Source organism: Mobula hypostoma, chromosome 24 (genome assembly GCF_963921235.1).
Source record: "Mobula hypostoma chromosome 24, sMobHyp1.1, whole genome shotgun sequence".
NCBI lineage: Eukaryota > Metazoa > Chordata > Chondrichthyes > Myliobatiformes > Myliobatidae > Mobula > Mobula hypostoma.
Window position 1 is genome coordinate 42886754 of NC_086120.1, and position 21464 is coordinate 42908217.

The window sequence follows — 21464 nt, forward strand, 5'->3', positions numbered from 1 at the left end:
CATAGAAGTCCCAATGAGAGAGCAGGCGATACTTTTGATACTATTAGGGAATGAGACAATGCAGGTGTCAGAAGTTTGTGTAGGAAAACACTTTGCATCCAGTGACCACAGTGCCATTAGCTTCAAAGTAAACATGCAAAAAGATAGGTCTGGCATGCGAGATGAGATACCACATTGGAAAAATGCCAATTTTAGTTGGTAAGAGAAATGATCTGGCAAGCACAAGGAATTCTGCAGGTGCTGGAAATTCAAGCAACACACATCAAAGTTGCTGGTGAACGCAGTAGGCCAGGCAGCATCTCTAGGAAGAGGTACAGTCGACGTTTCGGGCCGAGACCCTTCCGAAGGACTAACTGAAGGAAGAGCTAGTAAGAGATTTGATACTCCTCTTTCAGTTAGTCCTGACAAAGGGTCTCGGCCCGAAACGTCGACTGTACCTCTTCCTAGAGATGCTGCCTGGCCTACTGCGTTCACCAGCAACTTTGATGTGTGTTCAATGATCTGGCAAATGTGGTTTGGGACAGGCCGTTTTCTGGCAAAGGTGTACTTGGTAAGTGGGAGGCTTTCAAAGTGAAATTTTGAGTGTATAAGGCTTGTATGTGCCTGTCAGAATAAAAGGTAAAGATGATAAGTGTAGGGAACCTTGGGTTTCAACAAATATTGAGGCTCTGGTTAAGAGAAAAAAGGAGGTGCATAGCAGGTATAGGCAAGTAAGAGCAAATGAGGTGCTTATGGAGTATAAGAAATGCAAAAGAACACTTAAGAAATCAGGAAAGTTGAAAGAAGTAATGAGGTTGCTCTAGCACAGTGGTCCCCAACCACCAGGCTGCAAAGCATGTGCTACCGGGCCGTGAGGAAACGATATGAGTCAGCTGCACCTTTCCTCATTCTCTGTCACGCACTGTTGAACTTGAACATAGGGTTGCCAACTGTCCCGTATTTGCTGGGACATCCCGTATATCGGGCTAAGTTGGTTTGTCCCATACGGGACCGCCCTCCCGTATTCCCCCCGCTAAGGTAGAGCGTTTCTATGAAATCTTCCGTGCCAAAATGGTGTGAAATGAAGAAGCAATTACCATTAATTTATATGGGCAAATTTTTTGAGCATTCCCAGACCCAAAAAATAACTTACCAAATCATACCAAATAACACATAAAACTGAAAATAAATAACATTAACATATAGTAAAAGCAGGAATGATATGATAAGTACACAGCCTATATAAAGTAGAAATAATGTATGTACAGTATAGTTGGGAAGATGAAGGCAAAGCCGATTTGTGGGGGGGGGGGGGTAGTTGGCAGGTGCCCGCACAAGGCTTCATGGTCACGGTAGTCTTTCCTGGGGTAAAGTGTCCCGGGATTTGACTGCTACTTTTGTCCCTTATTTGGGAGTGAGAAAGTTGGCAACCCTAACTGTGGAAGACATGTTGAGGTGAGTTTAACCCTACTTGAACACACCCTCCCCCCCCCCCCCGTCAGCCGGTCCGCAAGGATATTGTTAATATTAAACCAGTCCGCGGTGCAAAAAAGGTTGGGGACCCCTGCTCTAGCAGACAAGGTAAAGGAGAATCCCAAGGGATTTTACAGATATGTTAGGAGCAAAAGGATTGCAAGGGACAAAATTGGTCCTCTGGAATACCAGAATGGTAATCCATGTGTGGACCCGAAACAGATTCTTAAATGAACTCTTTGCATCTGTATTTACTCAGGAGATGGTTACAGAGTCCATAGAAGTGAGGCAAAGTGAATTTCATGGAGCCTGTACAGATTGCAGAGAAGGTAATGTTTGCTATGCTGAGGCAGATCAGGGTGGATAAATCCCCAGGGCTTGACAAAGTGTTCCAATGGACCCTACGGGAGGCAAGTTCAAAACCTGCCAGAGCCCTATCAGAGATATTTAGATTATCCTTAGAGACAGAGGAGATACCAGAGGATTAGAGGATAGCCAATGTCGTCGCACTGTTTTATATAAAACAGAAACCAGTAAATTATAAGCTGGTGAATCTGACATCAGTCGTGTCTGATTGGGCCGCCAGTGAGTCGGGCTCCTTCTGGTAGCCCAATCAGTGACAGGAGCAGGCCACAGCGTTGAGGTTTCTTGCAGGTTGGTGACGCTTGTTTAAAAGGAGAGCTTTGTGAGTGTTCGGGCTCATTCTGGTGGCCCAATCAGCGGCAGGAGCAAGCCATAGTGGCAAAGTTTCTCACAGGTCGGTGATGCTTGTTGAAAAAGAACAGAAGTAACAAGTGGGGTGGCCATTGTTGGGAGAGTAGTGTCAGTGGTGAGAGTAGGAGTATCAGGCTTTGGCTCACAGGAGGTTTCAGCTCGAAAAAGGCACGGCTCTGGATAAGCTTCTGTTAAGATTCCCTAGTTTCCCCTCTTACTGTACCCAATGTAGTAAATGGCTGTTGTGTGTTCTTCATGCCAGATGTTGAAATCCTGTGAGACCCAGAGTCTCCCAGGGAACTACATCTGCATGAAGTGCATCCAGCTGCAGTTCCTTGAAGACTGTTAAGGATCTGGAGCAGCAGCTGGATGAAGTTCAGCTTGTATGGGAGAGTGAGGACATAATTAATCGGAGTTACAACAGAAAAGTAATCACGCCCAAGTTGTAGGAGGTGAGTAGCTGAGTGACTGTCAGGAGAAATAGAAATGTGAATAGGCAGATTACCCCTGTGGCCATTCCCCTCAATAATAAGTATATTGTTTTGAATACTGTCGGGGGGATGACCTCCCAGGGGAACGCCACGGAGACCGGGTTACATGCACTGAGAATAGTAGGTCTGTAGTGTAGAAGGGAAAAAGAGAAAAGACAGAGGACAGAGCAGTAGTGATAGGTGACTCAACAGTGAGGGAAACAGACAGGAGATTCTGTGGACGTGAACGGGGCATCCAAATGGCACATTACCTCCCAGGTGCCTGGGACAGGAACATCTCAGACCTTGTCCACAGCATTTTGGAGAGGGAGGGAGAGCGGCCAGTTATCTTAATACACATTGGTACCAATGACATAGGAAGGAAAAGCAAAGAGGTCCTGAAAGGAGAATTTAGAGAGCCAGGGAGAAAGCTGAGATGCAGGACCTTCAGGGTAGTAATTTCTGGATTGCTGCCTGTGCCACACGCCTGTGAGGATAGAAACAGGACAATCTGGCAGAATAATGTGTGTCTGAGAAGCTGGTGCAGGGGAAAAGGCTTCAGGTTCTTGGATCACTGGGATCTCTTCTGGGGGAGGAATGACCTCTTCGACAGTGATGGGTTGCACCTGAACCGGAAACCAATAACCTTGTGGGCAGACTACTCCTGTGGCCATTCCCCTCAATAATAAGTATATTGTTTTGAATACTGTTGGGGGGATGACCTCCCAGGGGTTAGAGCTATTGGGGAGGGCTTAAACTAATTTGGCAGGGGGAGGTGGGAACTGGAGTGAAGGGACTCAGGGTAAGGATAGGACGGATGGTTTAAAAAAAAGTAAAGAGCATGCAGTCAGACTGTCAGGAAGAGTAGGCAGATCATAGGACAAAATTGCAGCCAGCAGGGTGAGTATCAATGCATTAGGGATGCAGAATCAAAAAGGGTAGCAAATATAGCACTCAGTTATATCACAATGCACGACGCACAAGAAATAAGGTGGATGATCTTGTTGCACTATTATAGATTGCCTGGTTTGATACTGTAGCTATCACTAAATCGTGGCTGAAGGATGGTTATACTTGGGAGCTGAAGGTTACACACTGTATCAGAGAATAAGAAGATAGGCAGTCGGGATGGCGTGGCTCTGCTGGTAAAGAATGGCGTCAAATCAGTAGAAAGATGTGTCGTAGGATCAGAAGATGTTGAATCCTTCTGGGTTGAGTTCAGAAACTGCAAGGGTAAAAGGACCCTAATAGCAGTTATATACATGCCTCCCAACAGTAGCTGGGATGTGGACTACAGATTACAATGGGAAATAGAAAAGACACGTCAAAAAGGCAATGTTATGATAGTCATGGGAAATTTCAACATGCAGGCTGGTAATGGATCTCAAGAGAGTGAGTTTATTGAATGCCTACGAGATGGCTTTTTAGAGCAGCTTGTCATTGAGCCTACTAGGGGATCAGCTATACTGGATTTGGTCTTATGTAATGAACTGGAGGTGACCAGGGAGCTCGAGGTAAAAAGAACCCTTCAGAGGCAATGATCACAATATGATTGAGTTCAACTTGAATTTTGATAGGGAGAAAGTAAAGTCTGACATAGCAGTATTTTAGTGGAGTATTACATTGGCATTTACATTGGAAATTACAGTGGCATGAGGAGGAGCTGGCCAAAGTAAATTGGAAGGTGATGCTGGCAGGGATGACAGAGCAGTAATGGTTTAAGTTGCTGGGAAAAATGAGGTAGGTACAGGACAGATGTATTCCAAAAACAGAGAAATACACAAATGGCAAAATAGTACAACTGTGGCTGACAAGAGAAGTCAAAGCTAAAGTAAAAGCAAAGGCGGGACCATAAAACAAAGCAAAAATTAATGGGAAGACAGAGGATTGGGAGGCTTTAAGAAACCTACAGAGAGCAACTAAAAGAATCATTAGGAAGGAAAAGATGAAATATGAAAGTGAGCTAGCAAACAATACCAAAGTGGATAGTAAAAGCTTTTTCAAATAAGTACAGTCGACCTTCACTAATCTGACTACCTGTAATCCGGTTATTTCGATAATCCGGCATTGATTTCAAATTTCCCGCGCAACTGTAATTTCAAATTTCCCGGGCCACCGTATCAATCTGCTGCGCTAGATCTGTTCACGTGTTGGCGCGCTCTTGTAAGCACAGACAGGCAATTCCTGCTCGTTTTCCTGCATTTATTAATATCACTTGCATGACGCACGGCCGCCCAGCGCCCGCCCGTCTCACCCGCCAGCGGCGGGGAGCTGGCACGCGCTGGGTCAGTCTGCCTTCTCATCCACCTGTCGGCAGTCGCGCACTGCCCTCCAGCGTTGCTCGGCTGGCACTCTGTTCTCTTCTGCCTACAACCTCAGATCAGACATGGCGACTTGCTGAATTTAAGCATATTACTAAGCGGGGCAAAAGAAACTAACGAGGATTCCCTCAGTAACTGCGAGTGAAGAGGGAAGAGCCCAGCGCCGAATTCCCGGCCGCCTGGCGGTCACGTGAAATGTGGTGTATAGAAGACCTCCTTTCTCCGACTTCTGCTTCTGCTCACCCAGATGTGCTGCCACCAACATCAACAATTTTCAAAGAAATATTGTGCCAGTTTCAGCACCAGTTCCTGATGCTTCACTCATTTTTCAAGATGAAGATGTTGATGATCGTGACAACCCCACACTTGCAGACATGTAACTTTGCCTGAAGGTATATTAAGTGTCTCACTTTAGAAGCGGAAGTTCTCAATTGTTCTGTATAATTAATTCCTGTACATTTACCTGTACCCTTTATTTTATCTGTGCCTGTAGAGTATATTACTTCACTAAAATTTCACTTGCTACTCATTTAATATTTCTGTTCCATTATTATCTAACTTGTACTGATTTACATGTTATTTTAAAGGTATGATGAGGTGGTTAGCTATTGCTTAATGTGATGCTTTTATAATTCGGCATTTTCACTAATCCGGCACTCCTCAGGTCCCAATGGTGCCGGATTATAGAAGTTCGACCTGTAAAAAAATAAAAGAGATGAGAGTGGATATAGGACCACTAGAAAATGAAGCCGGAGAGATAATGTCAGGGGACAAGGAGATGGCAGATGAACTAAATGAGTATTTTGCATCAGTCTTCACCGTGGAAGACACTAGCAGTGTGCCAGATATTGAAGGCTGTGAGGGAAGAGCAGTGAATGCAGTTACTATTACAAGGGAGACGGTGCTCAAAAACCTGACAAACTTAAGTGTACATAAGTCACCCGGGCCAGATGAACTACATCTGAGGGTTCTGAAAGAGGTAGTGGTGGAGATTGTGGAGGCATTAGTATTGATCTTTCAAAAATCATTGGACTCTGGCATGCTGCCAGAGGACTGGAAAATTGCAAATGTCACTCCACTCTTTAGGAAAGGAGGAAGGCAGCAGAAAGGAAATTATAAACCAGTTAGCCTGACCTCAGTGGTTGGGAAGATGTTAGAAGTCAATTGTTAAGGATGAGGTTATGGAGGACTTGGTGACACAGGACAAGATAGGACAAAGTCAACGTGGATTCCTTAAGGAAAGATCTTGCCCAATAAATCTGTTGGAATTCTCTGAGATTACAAGTACGATAGATAAAGGGGATGCAGTGGATATTGTATATTTGGACTTTCAGAAGGCCTTTGACAAGGTACCACACATGAGACTGCTTACCAAGTTAAGTGCCCATGGTATTACAGGAAAGTTACTGGCATGGTTAGAGCACTGGTTGAGTGCTAGGAGGCAGTGAATGGGAATAAAAGGATCCTTTTCTGGTTGGCTGCTGGAAACCACTGGTGTTCCACAGGGGTCGGTGTTGGGATCGCTTCTTTTTATGATGTATGTCAATGATTTAGGTGATGGAATAGATGCCTTTGTTGGCAAATTTGCCAAGGCGCCAGTGAGGCCTCACCTGGAGAAATATGAACAGTTTTAGGCTCCTCATCTAAGAGGAGACATACTGGCACTGGAGAGGGTTCAGGGGGGGTTCACAAGGATGATTCTGGGAATGAAAGGGTTATCATATGAGGAATATTTGACAGCTCTGGGTCTGTACTTGCTGGAATTTAGAAGGATGAAGGGGGATCTCACTGAAACCTTTCAAATGTTGAAAGGCCTAGACAGAGTAACTATGGAAAGGATGTTTTCCATGGTGGGGGAGCCTTGGACAAAAGGGCACAGCCTCAGGATAGAGGGATGTCCATTTAAAACTGAGATGTGGATAAATTTCTTCAGTTATAGGGTGGCGAATTTGTGGAATTTATTACCCTAGGCAGCTGGGTGTATTTAAGGCAGGGCTTGATAGGTTCTTGATTGGATATGGTATCAAAGGTTAAGGGAGAAGGTTGGGAAGTGGGGCAGAGGGGGGAAAAAGGAGTAGCCATGATTCAATGGCGGAGTAGACTCGACGTGCCAAATGGCCTAACTCTGCTCCTGCGTCTTATGACCTTATCGTCATGGGAAAGTTATTGGAAGGTATTCTAGGGGACTGGATACACAAGTACTTAGATAGACATGGACTGATTAAGGACAGTCAGCATAGCTTCGTAGGTCATGTCTAACCAAGCCTAAAGTTTTGAGGAAGTTACTGGGAAAGTAGATGAAGGCAAGGTGGTGGATGTTGCCTACACAGACTTCAGTAAGCCATATAGGAGGCTGGTCAAGAAGGTTCAGTCGCTCAGCATTCAGGGTAGGGTAGTAAATTGGATTAGATTAGACATTGGCATTGTGGGAGAAGCCCTTTTCTACTGCTAGTAGAGGGTTGCCTCTCTGACTGGAGGCCTGTGACTAGTGGTGTGTCCCAGGGATTGGTATGGGTCCTTTATTATTTGTCATCAAGATCATTGATCTGGATGATAATATGGTTAATTAAATCGGCAAATTTGTGGATGATACCAAGACTGGGGGTGTAGTGGACAGTAAGGAAGGCTATCATGGCTTTCAGAGGGATCTATATCAGCTGGAAAAAAAAACAGCACTTGGAATTTAATGCAGACAAGTGTGAATTTTTGCACTTCAGTGGGACCAATCAGTACAAGTCTTAAACAATGAACGGTAGGGCACTGAGGGGTGTGATAGAACAAAGATGTCTGGGAATACAGGTCCATAATTCATTGAAAGTGGCACCACAGATAGATAGGGTTGTAAAGAAAGCTTTTGACACACTGGCTTTCATAAATCGATGTGTTGAGTACAGGAGAGGGGATGTTATGTTGAAGTCGTATAAGACATTGGTGAGGCCCAATTTGGAGTACTGTGTGCAGTTCTGGTCACTTACCTACAGGAAAGCTGTAAACAAGGTCGAAAGAGTACAGAGAAAGTTTACAAGGATGCTGCCGGGTCTGGAGGATCTGAACTATAAGGAAAGATTGGTTAGGTTGGGACTGTATTCTTTAGAATGCAGGAGATTGAGAGGATATTTGATAGAGTATAGAAAATTACGCAGGGTATAGATAGGGTAAATGCAAGCAGGCTTTTTCTACTGAGGTTGGGTAGGACTACAATTAGAAGTCATGGGTTATGGGTGAAAGGAGAAAAGTTTAAGGGGAACACAAGGGAAAACTTCTACAGTCAGAGTGTTGTGAGAGTGTGGAATAAGCTGCTGGCATAAGTGGTGCATACGAGTTTGAGAGTAGTTTGGATGGGTACACAGATAGTAGGGGCATGGAGGGCTCTGTTCCTGGTGCTAGTCAATGGAAGAAGGCAGTTTAAATGGTTTTGGGATGGACTAAATGGGCCAAAGGGCCTGTTTCAGTGCTGTATTTCTCTACAACAAACCTGAAATGTTGACTTTGATTCTCTTCCCACAGAAGCTCCTGACCTGAATACTTTCCACATTTTTTATTTCAGATCTCTAGCTTTGCCGCCTTTTGCGATTCAACAAATAAGAGACTTGCTTTTTTTCCAACCCCATTTCCTTTGTCACGTTACCCCTTCAACCAGCTCATCATTGCAATGACGAAGTTACTCACCTTTCACATTTTGTCTCACACACACACACAAGCTTAAGACTGCATCATCTCTCAAATCTGCCCTCACATCAGGTAACTAAATTTCAACCAAGCAGGACAAAGCAACAGTATACCAATTTCCTGCTTCAAATACTAGCTTAACTAGTTTCATTGGGAGGGTGAGCAAGTTTATTAACTTCTACATCTGCATCTCAACAGCAATTGCTGCCCACCCCAAAAATAATCCAAGCTCTCTGAGCAATTGCAACAAAAATGTCAGTCTGCTGGTACAGATATGTTTACAAGTCTCAGCTGAGGAATTCCAAAAGAGCTGCAAAAGTTATGACACGTATTGTCTTGGTTATATTTTAAATCTTTAAATATCAGGTTATAGAACACAAGGCTTCACAGTTGTTCTTCTGGGGATAAAATGGAACACTTGTTATTCCTTCGGGCCAGCTAAAGCTAATTTAATCAATTCATAATCTCTCAAAAGATAATTAGCCAGAAGTAAGGATAATGTGTATAGAGAAGGGTGACAGGTGTGTCTTTGAATAGTGATTGCATTAGTCATGCTTAATACAACCTGGTCATTAACTTTCACTTTGCAGTATACTTCTAGCTGATTGATGATTTTTTGCACGGCAGAAGGAGTTACTTTGAACAGTATACAGCTGCACAGAATTTATTTCACTGAAATCAATGAAAGATAGAGTGGGGAAAGAACACATTGCCAATGGCACAAAAAGGATTGGCTGTAAATTATGGCAGCCATGTTTTTTACTCTTTTCCTTCCACAACAATGTTAAAGAATAAGGCTTAAGGTGAGTCAAAGGAGCTTTAAAAGGTAATGGTTTCTTTTTGTAGAATATCTGAAACTTGCTGCCAGAGCATGTAGAGGAATGAGATACAGTCACTACATTTAAGAGATATTTACATAGGTCTAATGTGGGAAAGTGGGATCAGTATGGATTAGGGATTCCCAACCTGGGATCCATAGACCACCTCGGTTAATGGTATTGGTCCGTGGCATAAGAAAAGGTTGGGAAGCTGTGGTATAGATGGCAAAATGGTCTGCATAGATGCGGTTTCTGTGCTATATAACTCTGTTTAATGTCATTCATACAATTATATGGTAAAATGGTCTCTCACTCTGATGTTAATATCAGCCCCCTTTCTACATCTATCAACAATATAAACGACTAATCCAAAAAACAAACTAAGCGTAACATTATTACAGCACCAGCGACCTGCGTTAAATTCCACCATGTCTGTAAGGAGTTTGTATATTCTCCCTGTGATTGCCTAAGCTTCCGCCCACATCCTAAAGACATTGTCATAGGGGTTAGTGAGTTAATCGGTCACATGGGTGTGAAGTGGGTGACATGAGTTTGTTGGGCTGGAAGGGCCTGTTGCCATGTTGTATCTCTTAATAAAAACTGTATTAGTGGTGCTATGGAGACTGCAGCTTGGATGCCATTTCTAAGTCAGCTTAGAGATGGAGACGGAAAGCAGTGAATCACCCTTTCACTCATTACCTGATGTAACACTTTGACAGCCAAGGTTGGTAACTATGGAAATGTCCGAGGATTGACTGTTATAATTGGATTTGGTTTTATAGCAAGTGTCTATAGGTAGTAGTGCAAACAAATTCAAAAATAACTGAAAATAAATTGCAGGGTATGTTGGTGCATGTGACAATAATAAACCAATTACCAATGCAAAAGAAGTGAAGATGCAAAAAAGGCTTCAGAAGGAATTCTGAAGCCCATACCCACCAGTGTTAGTGTGATTACCACTCCAAGATGTATCGTGCAGAGCATTCTAACTGGTGGCACACTGTCTGGTATTGGGGGGGGGGGGGCACTGCACAAATTGTGAACTCAGTCAGCTCCATCATGGGCACTAGCCTCCTCAGCATCCAGGACATCTTCAAGGAGCAAAGCCTCAAAAGGCAACATCCATCATCAAGGACCCCCATCACCCAGGACATGTCCTCTTCTCATTGCTACCATCAGGGAGGTGGTACAGGAGCCTGAAGGCACACACTCAACGATACAGGAATAGCTTCTTCCTGAATCGTTACTTTCAGTTACTGTAATTTACTGTTTTTATGTTTTATGTACTGCTGCCGTATAACAAATTTCACAACATATGCCAGTGATATTAAACCTGATTCAGATTCTGATTAGAACCAGGGATCAACAGTGGGCTCAGACTCGGATCTCAAAATGAGGCAAAAGCCTTAAGAGAAAGAATTACTGGATTCCAAGGCAATTTATATAAGTGAGTCCTGATGAAGGGTCTTGACCCAAAACGCCATTTGCTTATTCCCTCCATAGATGCTGCCTGACTTGCTGAGTTCCTCCAGTGTGTGTTACTTAGGTTAGTGAACACAGGATTGAAAATGATTATTAGGAAACATTCACTTAACTTTCACTTTAAAATAAGCTATTTTCTGATTGCTTTCAATGTGAAAGTAAACAATTAGACACTGAATTCTGAGTCAATAAGCAAATGAGTGTGGAAACTGGACAGACAAAACTTTATCCCATCCAAATCTGGAAATAAAATGAAATTGCTAAAATAAAATGACACCACTAAAATAACAAGTCAGTCATCAGATTTGTAACACAAGTAGCAGTGACCCTGGTAACTGAATAGAAAATTGGTTGTGTAATCTTTTTTTGATATCATATATCTAGAATAAGCAGTTCAGTAGTAGCATCTGTGACAGGTACATTACCACAAAGCAGATTCGTGACTGATGCCCTTTCAAACTGGTTAATGTTTAACCTACATGGACAACATGAACAGAAAGGGGAGGAAACATGGAAATGCTACTGACCACATCTCATAGTTTTACCTCCTTTGTAGCATAGGGAATAGCCAAGGAAAAACAAGATTAGAAAAAACTGAATTGAATTTGAAATTGGTTTATTATTGACACATGCACCAAGATATAGAAATTATCTTGTCTTGTTATACTGTTCATACAGTTCAATTATAAAACCATAGGATGTAGGAGCAGAATTAGGCCATTTGCTCCATCAAGTCTGTTCTACCATTTCATCATGGCTGATCCATTTGTCCTCTCAGCCCCAATCTCCTGCATTCTCCCCATATCCCTTCATGCCCCAACTAATCAAGAATCTATCAATCTCTACCTTAAATATACCTAAAGACACAGCCTACACAGCCAACTGTGGCAATGGATTCCACAGATTCACCACTCTCTGGCTAAAGAAATTCTTCCTCATCACTGTTCTAAAAAGGCACTCCTCTATTCTGAGGCTGTGGCCTCTGGTCTCAAACTCTCCCACCAGTGGAAACAACCTCTCCATATCCGCTCTATGGAAGCCTTTCAATATTCGGAAGGTTTCAATTAGGTCACCCATCTTCCATCTGAATTCCAGTGAACACAGAGCAGAGCCATCAAATACTCCTCATATCTTTTTAGTCCCAGAATCATTTTCGTACTTACACAGTGCATTGAGGTAGTACAAGGCAAGACATAATTAAAATTATGACAGGCATACACAATGAAGATTAAAGCTTAACAGCTACAGAGAAAGTGCATTGCAGCTAGATGATAAAGTGCAAGACCGTAACAAGGCAGCTTGTGAGGTCAAGAGCCCATCTTATCGTACTAGGCTACCCATTCAGTTGTCTCACAACTCAGATTATTTATGCATAAACAATCAGGAAGAGGTGCAACAAGTAAATAATATTTACAAGAAACACATTTTTCATTGTCTAACAAAAGCTAGTGCACAACAAATGGGTTCCAGGTCCATAATTCACTGAAGGTAGCTACACAAATGGTTAATGTGGTAAAGACGAACTAGATTTGCCTTCGTTATAAAGGGTGTTGACTATAAGAGTAAGGAAGTCATGCTGCAATTAACCTTATTCATCTTTACCTCATTAATCTTTAACCTTATTGCACTTTGAGTACTGTATGCAATTCTGGTCACACCATTACAGGAAGGATGTGGACACTGCAGATTTTAGGAACAGCTTCTTCCTCCATCATCAGATTTCTAAACAGCCCATGAACAAATACTACATTACTATTCCTTTCATGCAATATGTATTTATTTAGTGACTAGTAATTTTTATGCTTTGAACTGTAATGCTGCCACAAAATGACAAATTTCATGACATATGCCAGTGATAACAAACATTTTGAGAGTGCAGAAGAGGTTTACCAGGATACTGCCTGGACGACAGGGTATAAGCTATAAGGAAAGTTTGGACAAACTTTTGTTGTTCTCTCTGGAGGCTGAGAAGAAGCCTGATAGTGATTAAAAAAAGAGATGCATATGTTGGGTAAGCAGAATCCTCTCCCCAGGACGGGGGAGGGGAAGGTGAGGAGGTCTGGGTTACCAGGAGTAGAAGTGGAAGCAGGCAGTTTTGTAGCGATTAAGTGTCTTTTATTTAGAACCATGAGTTCATGAATATGAAGGGAATGGAGGGATATGGATGGTACATAGGACGATGACATTTAGTATAAATTGGAGTTAAGATCGACACAGCATAGTGGGCTGAATGGCCTGTCCAGTGAAATACTGTGATGGTGGTGTCTGAAAAGAGGGTGCTGTCCAAGTTGCATGCCATCTCGGATAATGTCTCCCATCCACTACATAATGTACTGGGTGGGCACAGGAGTACATTCAAGCCAGAGACTCATTCCACCGAGATGCAGCACAGAGCGTCATAGGAAGTCATTCCTGCCTGTGGCCATCAAAATTTACAACTCTTCCCTTGGAGGATCAGACACCCTGAGCCGCTAGGCTGGTCCTGGACTTATTTCCTGGCATAATTTACACATTATTATTTAATTATTTATGGTTTTATATTTCTATATTTATACTCTATTCTTGGTTGGTGCAACTGTAACGAAACCCAATTTCCCTCGGGATCAATGAAGTATGACAATGACTATTTATAAAACAACGTTGGGTCAACTAATACTTTAGTAAGAAGCTGGAGTAGTACTCATTGAGACAGTAGATATGGGGGTTAGTGAGTGAATCAATCTGACTCTCTCAAGTATCTGGAAGACAAATCTAGAGTGGTGATTGCAACAAAGAAGATGGAGCTCAGGAAGGAACTGACAGGAGAAATTATCATGTAAAGAGCTTTCTAAGCCTAACACCTTTTGATGTACAAGTAATTGGAATATAGACTATAACAACATTACCAGCTAGATTCAGGATTTCTCCTACTTATGTCATGCTAAATGGTCATGTTTTGCTCCAAAGCTAAACTCAATGATATTATTTCCAAAGTTTAGACACTGTTGAGATGGGAAAAAATGCTTTCATGATTTTCTTCATATTAAAAGGCACTGAAACCGATCTGCACCATTACGTAGGCAGTTGTCACCCTTGTCTATTACTGACAGAAGAAAGTCAGCATGATTATGTAGCTCATTCCACTGGATGCCTTGAAGTGAAAGTGGGCAGGGTGGGAATTTAAAAAATATAGAAAATAGATGGACAGTGTGGCACGGTGGTATAGTAGTTACTGCAATGCTCTATATTACTGTAAAATCGGGGTTCTATTCCTACCACTATCTATAAGGAGTTTGCACGTCCTCCCCGTGACAGAAGGCTTTCCTCCAGGTGTGCTTTCCTCCCACATTCTAAAGACCTCCGCTTAGGGTTAGTAAGTTGTAAGCATGCTTTGTTGGCTCTGAAAACATGGTATCCCTTGCAGGCTGCCCCTAGCACATCCCCAAAGCGAGCGATGCATTCCACTGATTGTTTCAATGTATGTTTAATTGTTAATTGTTGCAGTTAATTGTTGCAAGTTTAATTGTTATTCAACCATACATGAATGATCATGAACACAGCCAAATGAGACAGTGTGACAACACGGGGTCAAGGTGCAAAACACAGTACCAACAGTCACACACAGCATCACAACCACCGACTAGAAGAGCCCCGACACCTCCGACATTGCAGCTTGAGGCCCAGTTCTCACACACACAAAACAACAAACCCATATAGACTATCAGTAAAATATGACAACTCAGAATATACATGTATATAGTCCAGACCCCTTAGCCCACCGATATCATATCAACTTGCCCCAATGCCCACTAGGTGACTCCACAGCTTTGAGGTCCTGACCTCGCATATACAAGCAGGTATAGAATAATAGTAAAACCACAACCACACAAATATAAAGCTAATCCTTAAATCTCCGTTGTGCGTTGTTTACCATTTGTTTTTTGTGTCTTGCAACTTCACCATATCTTTACTTCTTTCTTAGGTACACCAAGTACTACTTCCTTGCTGATCCAGAGTTGGTGTGGAGTGAGGGATCTGTCATGCAATAGATGTGGTCATCAGCATGACTACATTGGAACATAAAAACTGCTGCCAAAAAGGATGGCTGACAAATGCAGAGTTTTCAAATGTTTGTTCTCTTGTGGAACTATCCCTTTTAACATGCATCTTTAAATTTAAACTCATTTTAGAGGAAAGGTCAGTGGATCAGTGGATAGGTCTGCACTTAATACCCATCCCTAATTAACCTTGACCAGTGAACAAATACAGTGCCTTTTCTAAGTGCAAGCTTCTAACAACTTTCTACAGGAGCACAATCAAGTGTCCTGTCGGACTGCAGAATTGCATGGCAAAGAAGCTGCAAGGCACTGGATTACAAGACTCTAAGAGGATAGTAAAAACAGCCGAATAGATCACCGGAATCTCCTCTCCCCTATTCATGACATTTACCAGGAGTGCTTTATACGAAAGGCCCCGAAGCATCGTTGATGATCCCCACCACCCATCCCACAATCTCTTTGACCCACTACTGTTAGAAAGGAGGTACAGGAGCATCAGGATTAGGACCACCAGACTGGGTAACAGCTTCTTCCCCCAGGACGTGAGGCTAATGAATACCCTGCCACCACCAAGGTCTCGTCACTTGGACAGCCAGCTGCTTATGGTACAATTTACTTGCACTGCGTACTTCACATGCATTTTGAATGATATTTTATTAACTTATTTGTAGTAATATTTTAATTTATGAGCTGTGTTTGTTATATGTTTTATGGGCCCACCATGGTCTGGTGGAACTGTTTGGTTGTATATATGTACAGTCAGATGATAATAAACTTAAACTTGAAGTGGCCACACTGCAGCCATTATGTGTGTTGGACAGATTGAATGTTTCATAGATGCATGGGATGACAATTAAGCAGGCTGCTTTGCCCTGGGCAGGAGACAGGTTTAAGGAGCAATGTTGAAACTGCACTCATCCAAAGTCAGCTGAAAGAATACATGATACTAGATATTTGAGCAAACTTTTTCTACAAGTTTCTGAAATCGCTGATGGTGGTTCTCTGACTGGACTCAGCACATAATGCCTGCAAGTACCATTAGAGTTTTCTCTGCAATGTAGAACAATCATTCAATATGACAATGATAAATTATCTTTTGAATGGGGTATCAAATCAAGGCCCTTTGTACCTAATGAATTGCTTTTTTTTTTAAAGTTTCTATAATAGTTTGCACAAATTTATGTATTCAGGTTAACAACTAATATCTTAAGAGCAAAAAAAAATACATTTGATCATCTTTCCAGTATTACATTGTTTAAAAGTGGATGTTTTGGTTACCTGTATAACATCACTGCCTATTCTAAATTAATTCCCTAGTTGCAGATAATAGAATAAAATAAATAAAATAAAAATTTAAAATAATAAAAATAAAATGTCTCCATGCAATCCCAATAAGATTTGCCAATACCAATATCCCAACACCTTACTAGACTTTCTAACTCACCAGTTAGCAAAAATGCAGTAATCTGCATCAAGATAAGACATTTTTTAAACTTCTGTACTGACCTCCTACAACGTTCAATAAAGTTCCTGGTAAAACCCACCTGGTCCGCAATGCCTGCCATGCCGCATCAATGTCTGCATACAGATTCTTCTCAGAAGGTTTCCCATTGCTGACTCCATACCCTGAGTAGTCATAGGAGAAGATGTTACAGTTGATTCTGGTGCCTAGGCCAATGTAGAAACTGCTCATCTGACCCAAATCCACTGCATTTCCATGGGAGAAGAGAAGGGTGAACCTGGAAGGTAAAAGAAGAATATTTACAAGCTGATATCAACATGATATTGTTCGTGGTAATAAATTCTACGGGCAAGTTCAGATTGTGCATAGGATTCGTGGGGAAGACAAAAGATGTTTTTGGACATAACGGGGAACTTCGTTTAACTAATGAGAAAGGTACCAGAGGGAGATTACTTTATGTACCATAACTATAATTGCACACTTAAGAATATTAACAGGTGGTTCACAACATAATATACAAGTTGAATGCAGTAGAAATTTTGGGAATGCATGCAGTCATTGTTAGGACTTTGAAAATAAGATCGTGTGGCCCTACAGTTGTACTGTGGTACTTGCCTATCCATTACACTTAAGGTTCTTAAAAATTAGGTCATTCTCTACAAACTGTTTCTCCTTCGACAAAGTCTGCCTGACATGAAGATGAGAGATTAGCTATCTCACATGTACATCGAAAAATAAAGTGAAACACATCGACTCAAATCAAATCAGTGAGGATTTAATTCTGAATATTTTGAAGTATCTTTCGTTTTATTTCATATTTGCAGTTTTTGCTTTTCCATTTTATAGCTGCTTGTGTAATAAGATAAAAAGTGACATAACTCTTGAAGAAACCATTAAACTGTGCTCCTGTGAGTACACAGTTTTGACCCCAGAATACATTTTTCTGTCACATCCTTTCACACAAGTAGAAATGTACAGATGTTGCTCCTGCTCCTTTAAAATGATGGGACCTTCTTATAACAAAAAAACAATATCAGAATAATCATAAGACCGGCAACCAGTTTAGACTTAGTCTTCAAGTAATCATGTAGATAACAGATATCAGTAGTGTTATTACCATCACAACTAATGGCTGTTAGAGCAGGAGCAAGAACTTTACACACATGGCATTTTTGGTAATTTTTCTGGTTTTCCACTTGTATAAAATGACAGTTGAATAAATAAAATCAGATTCTCCAGCCCCCAACCGGCACCCAGCACCCACTGTCAAAGAACAAGTCACAGAATATAAAAGGCGACAGCATGTAGTCCTTCACATAGTTCCATTGTTCCTGGCCTTCAGGAACACAGAGAAATCAGTTACTGTTTTGGTTATGGAAAGTAGTTTGCATATCTAGCTGGCGCCACAACGTACAATCTATTCAGCGCTGCCTCTGTGTTGCAAGTTTAGTCTAATCACTTGCTGTAGTACTAAATGTTCAACATATTTTTGGCCACTTCTTCACATAAATGACAGAAACTGAGTTCCCTTTTTCTCACCCGTCTTATCACAAAAACAAGGTGGTAAAAAGGAAGCCAAGATAGAATGACTCCTAAAAACCACTTTGAAACATTCTAACCTCACACATCTGCCACTCAGCAGGAAAAAAGACTGGGGCTAATCAGCTTGAAGCTGCCACTTGAAGTCATTTGACTTCACCTTTCCAAGATATTCCCTTTGTTCGACCAGTTTCCCACACCCACTCCCATCCACATACCCTGCTTCTGAAAACTAACTTATTTTCTCCTTCCTAATTCTGATGAAGGGTCGAGGATCTGAAACATTAATAGTTTCTCATTTCACAGATGCTACCCAAGTGCTTCCATCATTTTCCATTTCATCTCAGATTTGAAGCATCTGCAGATTTTAAATTTTCATTTAATAACACAACACTGCATTCATCTTGAACTGCTGAACAGGTCAATCAAAGTCAAAATGCAAATTAAAAAGCAAATCCAAATATGACAATTCTCTTGATTTGTAAATATTTAGATTCATACCTGAATAGACAGGGAAAATTCAGGTGAGAGAAAGCTGGTTTAATTTTATGAATGGTAAGAAGCAGATGATAACTTTAACACCAACAAACTACACCTACATCTATAATTAAACAAAATTTAAACCAACGACAAAGTGGTTGTTGTGACTGAAAATTAAAGGGCGCCACTTTAGCGAAGCAGTTAATGAGACACTATTACTGCTCAGGGCTTTGTGGAGTTAGGAGTCCATTTTCAGTGCTGTATGCAAGGAGTTTGTACGTTCTCTCAGTGAACCACGTCCTCCCATAGTCCAAAGATGTACTGGTTAGCAGGTTAATTGGGCATTGTAAATTGTACCACGTTTAGGCTCGTGTTAAAATATGCGAGTTGCTGGACGGTGTGACTCGCTGGCCTAGAAGGGCCTTTTCCATGTAGTATTGCCAAATAAATAAATATCCTTAATTATTCTTAAAGTAGTATGTATTTTCAGGACAGGAATTCTAGTTTTAGGGATTAAACCATTAAAACTAAGGATGTGCAAGAAGCCAAACGCTGAGCAGAGTTCTTAGAGTGGTGCAGGGATAAAGTTGCAAGAGGAGAACTATGAAAGAATTTGACAAGTGAAGGTGAGAGTTTAAAGTAGAGGACTTGCTAAACCAAAAGGTAATGCATCTTCATGACAAATGTGTGGCATTAGAATATAGTCATTTTATTGGATAAGCTCAAATTTTTGGAAAGTTCAAGATCAGAAGAGCATTGGAACATAGAGTCTAAAGTAACAAAGATACTGACAAATGAATGGAGGCATTAGACAATGGTGTGACCGACCTTTCAAAAGGCTGAAGACAGGTTGTTGACAAAGAATCATTAATCTGAAATGTATAACTGTTTCTTTCACTATACCATTTGACCTGCTGGATATTTCTAGCATTTTCTGTTTTCACCATAACCACACGGGATATGTGGTTTTGATCAGGGACATTCTACAGCAGAAAAAGAAACCCCACTGAATGTGATCACATCTGATATGTCAGGAGAAGACAAGATTTGGGACATCAACACATTCAGGGAGTGAGGGAGCAATGCACTTAGAGGAGAGATGTTAGTACAACTTGTTTTTTGGAAGAGGAGCACTGAAGATTTTTTTTAAAAAAGGTTAACTATAAACATCACTTGTTGACAGAAGCCCAGGAAAGGAATTTGGGTGTTTTGGGCACTTTATTATACAGCAGTTTGGTGATACAAGCACATTAATTAATAAAATATTGAAATGTCCTGTAACAGAACATTACAGCACAATATAGTGACTTTGGCCCACAATGTTGTGCTGATCTTTTAACCTACTCTTAAGATCAATCTAGCCCTTCCCTCCAACAGAGCACTCCATTTTCCAATCATCCATGTACTTAGGAGTTTCTTAAATGTTCCACACACCCACCAGTGTATAAAAAAAAATCTTGCCTCCTTGTCCTCTAGACTAGACACAGAGGAATATGCATACAGACAAATGCTGTGAAATGCACTTACCGGTCATGTCACAGTTTATATAAGATACTGAACTCAGACTACCTTTTCTTCATTAAGATGGATTTATGATATTCAAACATTATGAATTATTTTAACCCTGAGAACATGTACCTCATCAGAATTGACCTTCAGCTCCAAACACAATGTATACAGGATGGAATAAAAAAACTTTTAACCAAGTTTGAATTCATTTCAAATTTACAAAGGCATAAAGTTCAAATAGAATGCATGGCTGTTCTTTGACACTGTAACATCAAATGAAAGGACAATCATTTATCGTGGTCTGTTTTTAGAAAGATCTATAACTCTCTCAAGATTATAGTCATAGAGCACTACAGCGTAACAGGTCCTTCTAGTCAATGCCAAACTGTTATTCATTATTTATTTATTTTGCTTTATTGAGATAGAGTGTGGAACAGGCCTTTCTGGCCCTTCAAGCCGCACTGCCCAGCAACCCACCAGTTTAATCCGAGCCTAATCACAGGACAATTTACAATGACCAATTAACCTACCAGCCAGTACACCTTTGGACTGTGGGAGGAAACCAACGTAGTCTCAGGGAGAACATACAAACTCCTTATAGGCAGCGACAGGAATTGAACCCTGGTCGCTTGTACTGTATAGAGTTGTGCTAACCACTACAATACCGTGCCATTTCCTTGATCCATTGACTCCACAATAGGATCATAGTCCTCGTGCCTCCCATCCACGTACTGTGCTTATCAAAACTTCTCTTAAATGTTGCAGTCAAACCAGCATCTACCTCTTCCGCTGGCAGTTTGTTCCACTATCTCACCACCCTGAGTGAAAAAGCCCCCCTCAGGTTTCCATTAAATACCTCATCCAAGCTCTTACTTCCTAAGTTTTTCAGTATGCTATTCAAATCTCCACTGCACTCCAGCTGGACTTACAACAAACTGCAGTAATAGAAACTAACCAGGACTCAATACAACTTAGCTACATGCCCCTTGCAATGACAAAGATGACTGAATGATGGATAATTATTGTAATCACCAATATTAACCTGTAACATTTTTTTCAGATATTGCCTGCAATTTTCAAAATTTCTCAGGTTTATCTCAATACCAAGTTGAAGAGAAAACAAAGTAGAAATGATCATACAGTAGACGTGAACAATTAATACAATAAAAAATTTAATTTTTTCAAACATCATGAAAAAAGCTGATAATTTACCTCAGAAACAAGCCACAGTACCTGGATTATTCCAATTACTGAACTGCCAAATCTCCCCTCTTCTTCTATTCCCCTTTCTGACTTCTTACTTCCCTCTCATGTCTCTATCACCTTCCCCTGGGTCCCCTCCTCCTTTCCTTTCTCCTATGGTCCACTCTCTTCCCCTATCAGATTCCTTCTTCTCCAGCCCTTTAGCTTTCTTTCTCGTCTGGCTTCACCAGTCATCTTCTAGCTTGTCCTCCTTCCCCTCCCCCCACCCTTTTTATTCTGGCATCTTCCCCTTTCCTTTCCAGTCCTGA

At 41.3% G+C, this 21464-nt stretch overlaps 1 protein-coding gene across 1 annotated transcript in view; it reads right to left on the bottom strand.

Annotated features, from left to right (window-relative positions):
• LOC134337541 (alpha/beta hydrolase domain-containing protein 17B-like) overlaps window positions 1-21464 on the bottom strand; it is an 85595-nt gene that overhangs the window by 32612 nt on the left and 31519 nt on the right. The window contains exon 2 of the mRNA XM_063032654.1: window positions 16508-16702. Within this exon, the coding sequence (XP_062888724.1) occupies window positions 16508-16702 (195 nt within the window). The remainder of the gene's footprint in view (window positions 1-16507; window positions 16703-21464) is intronic.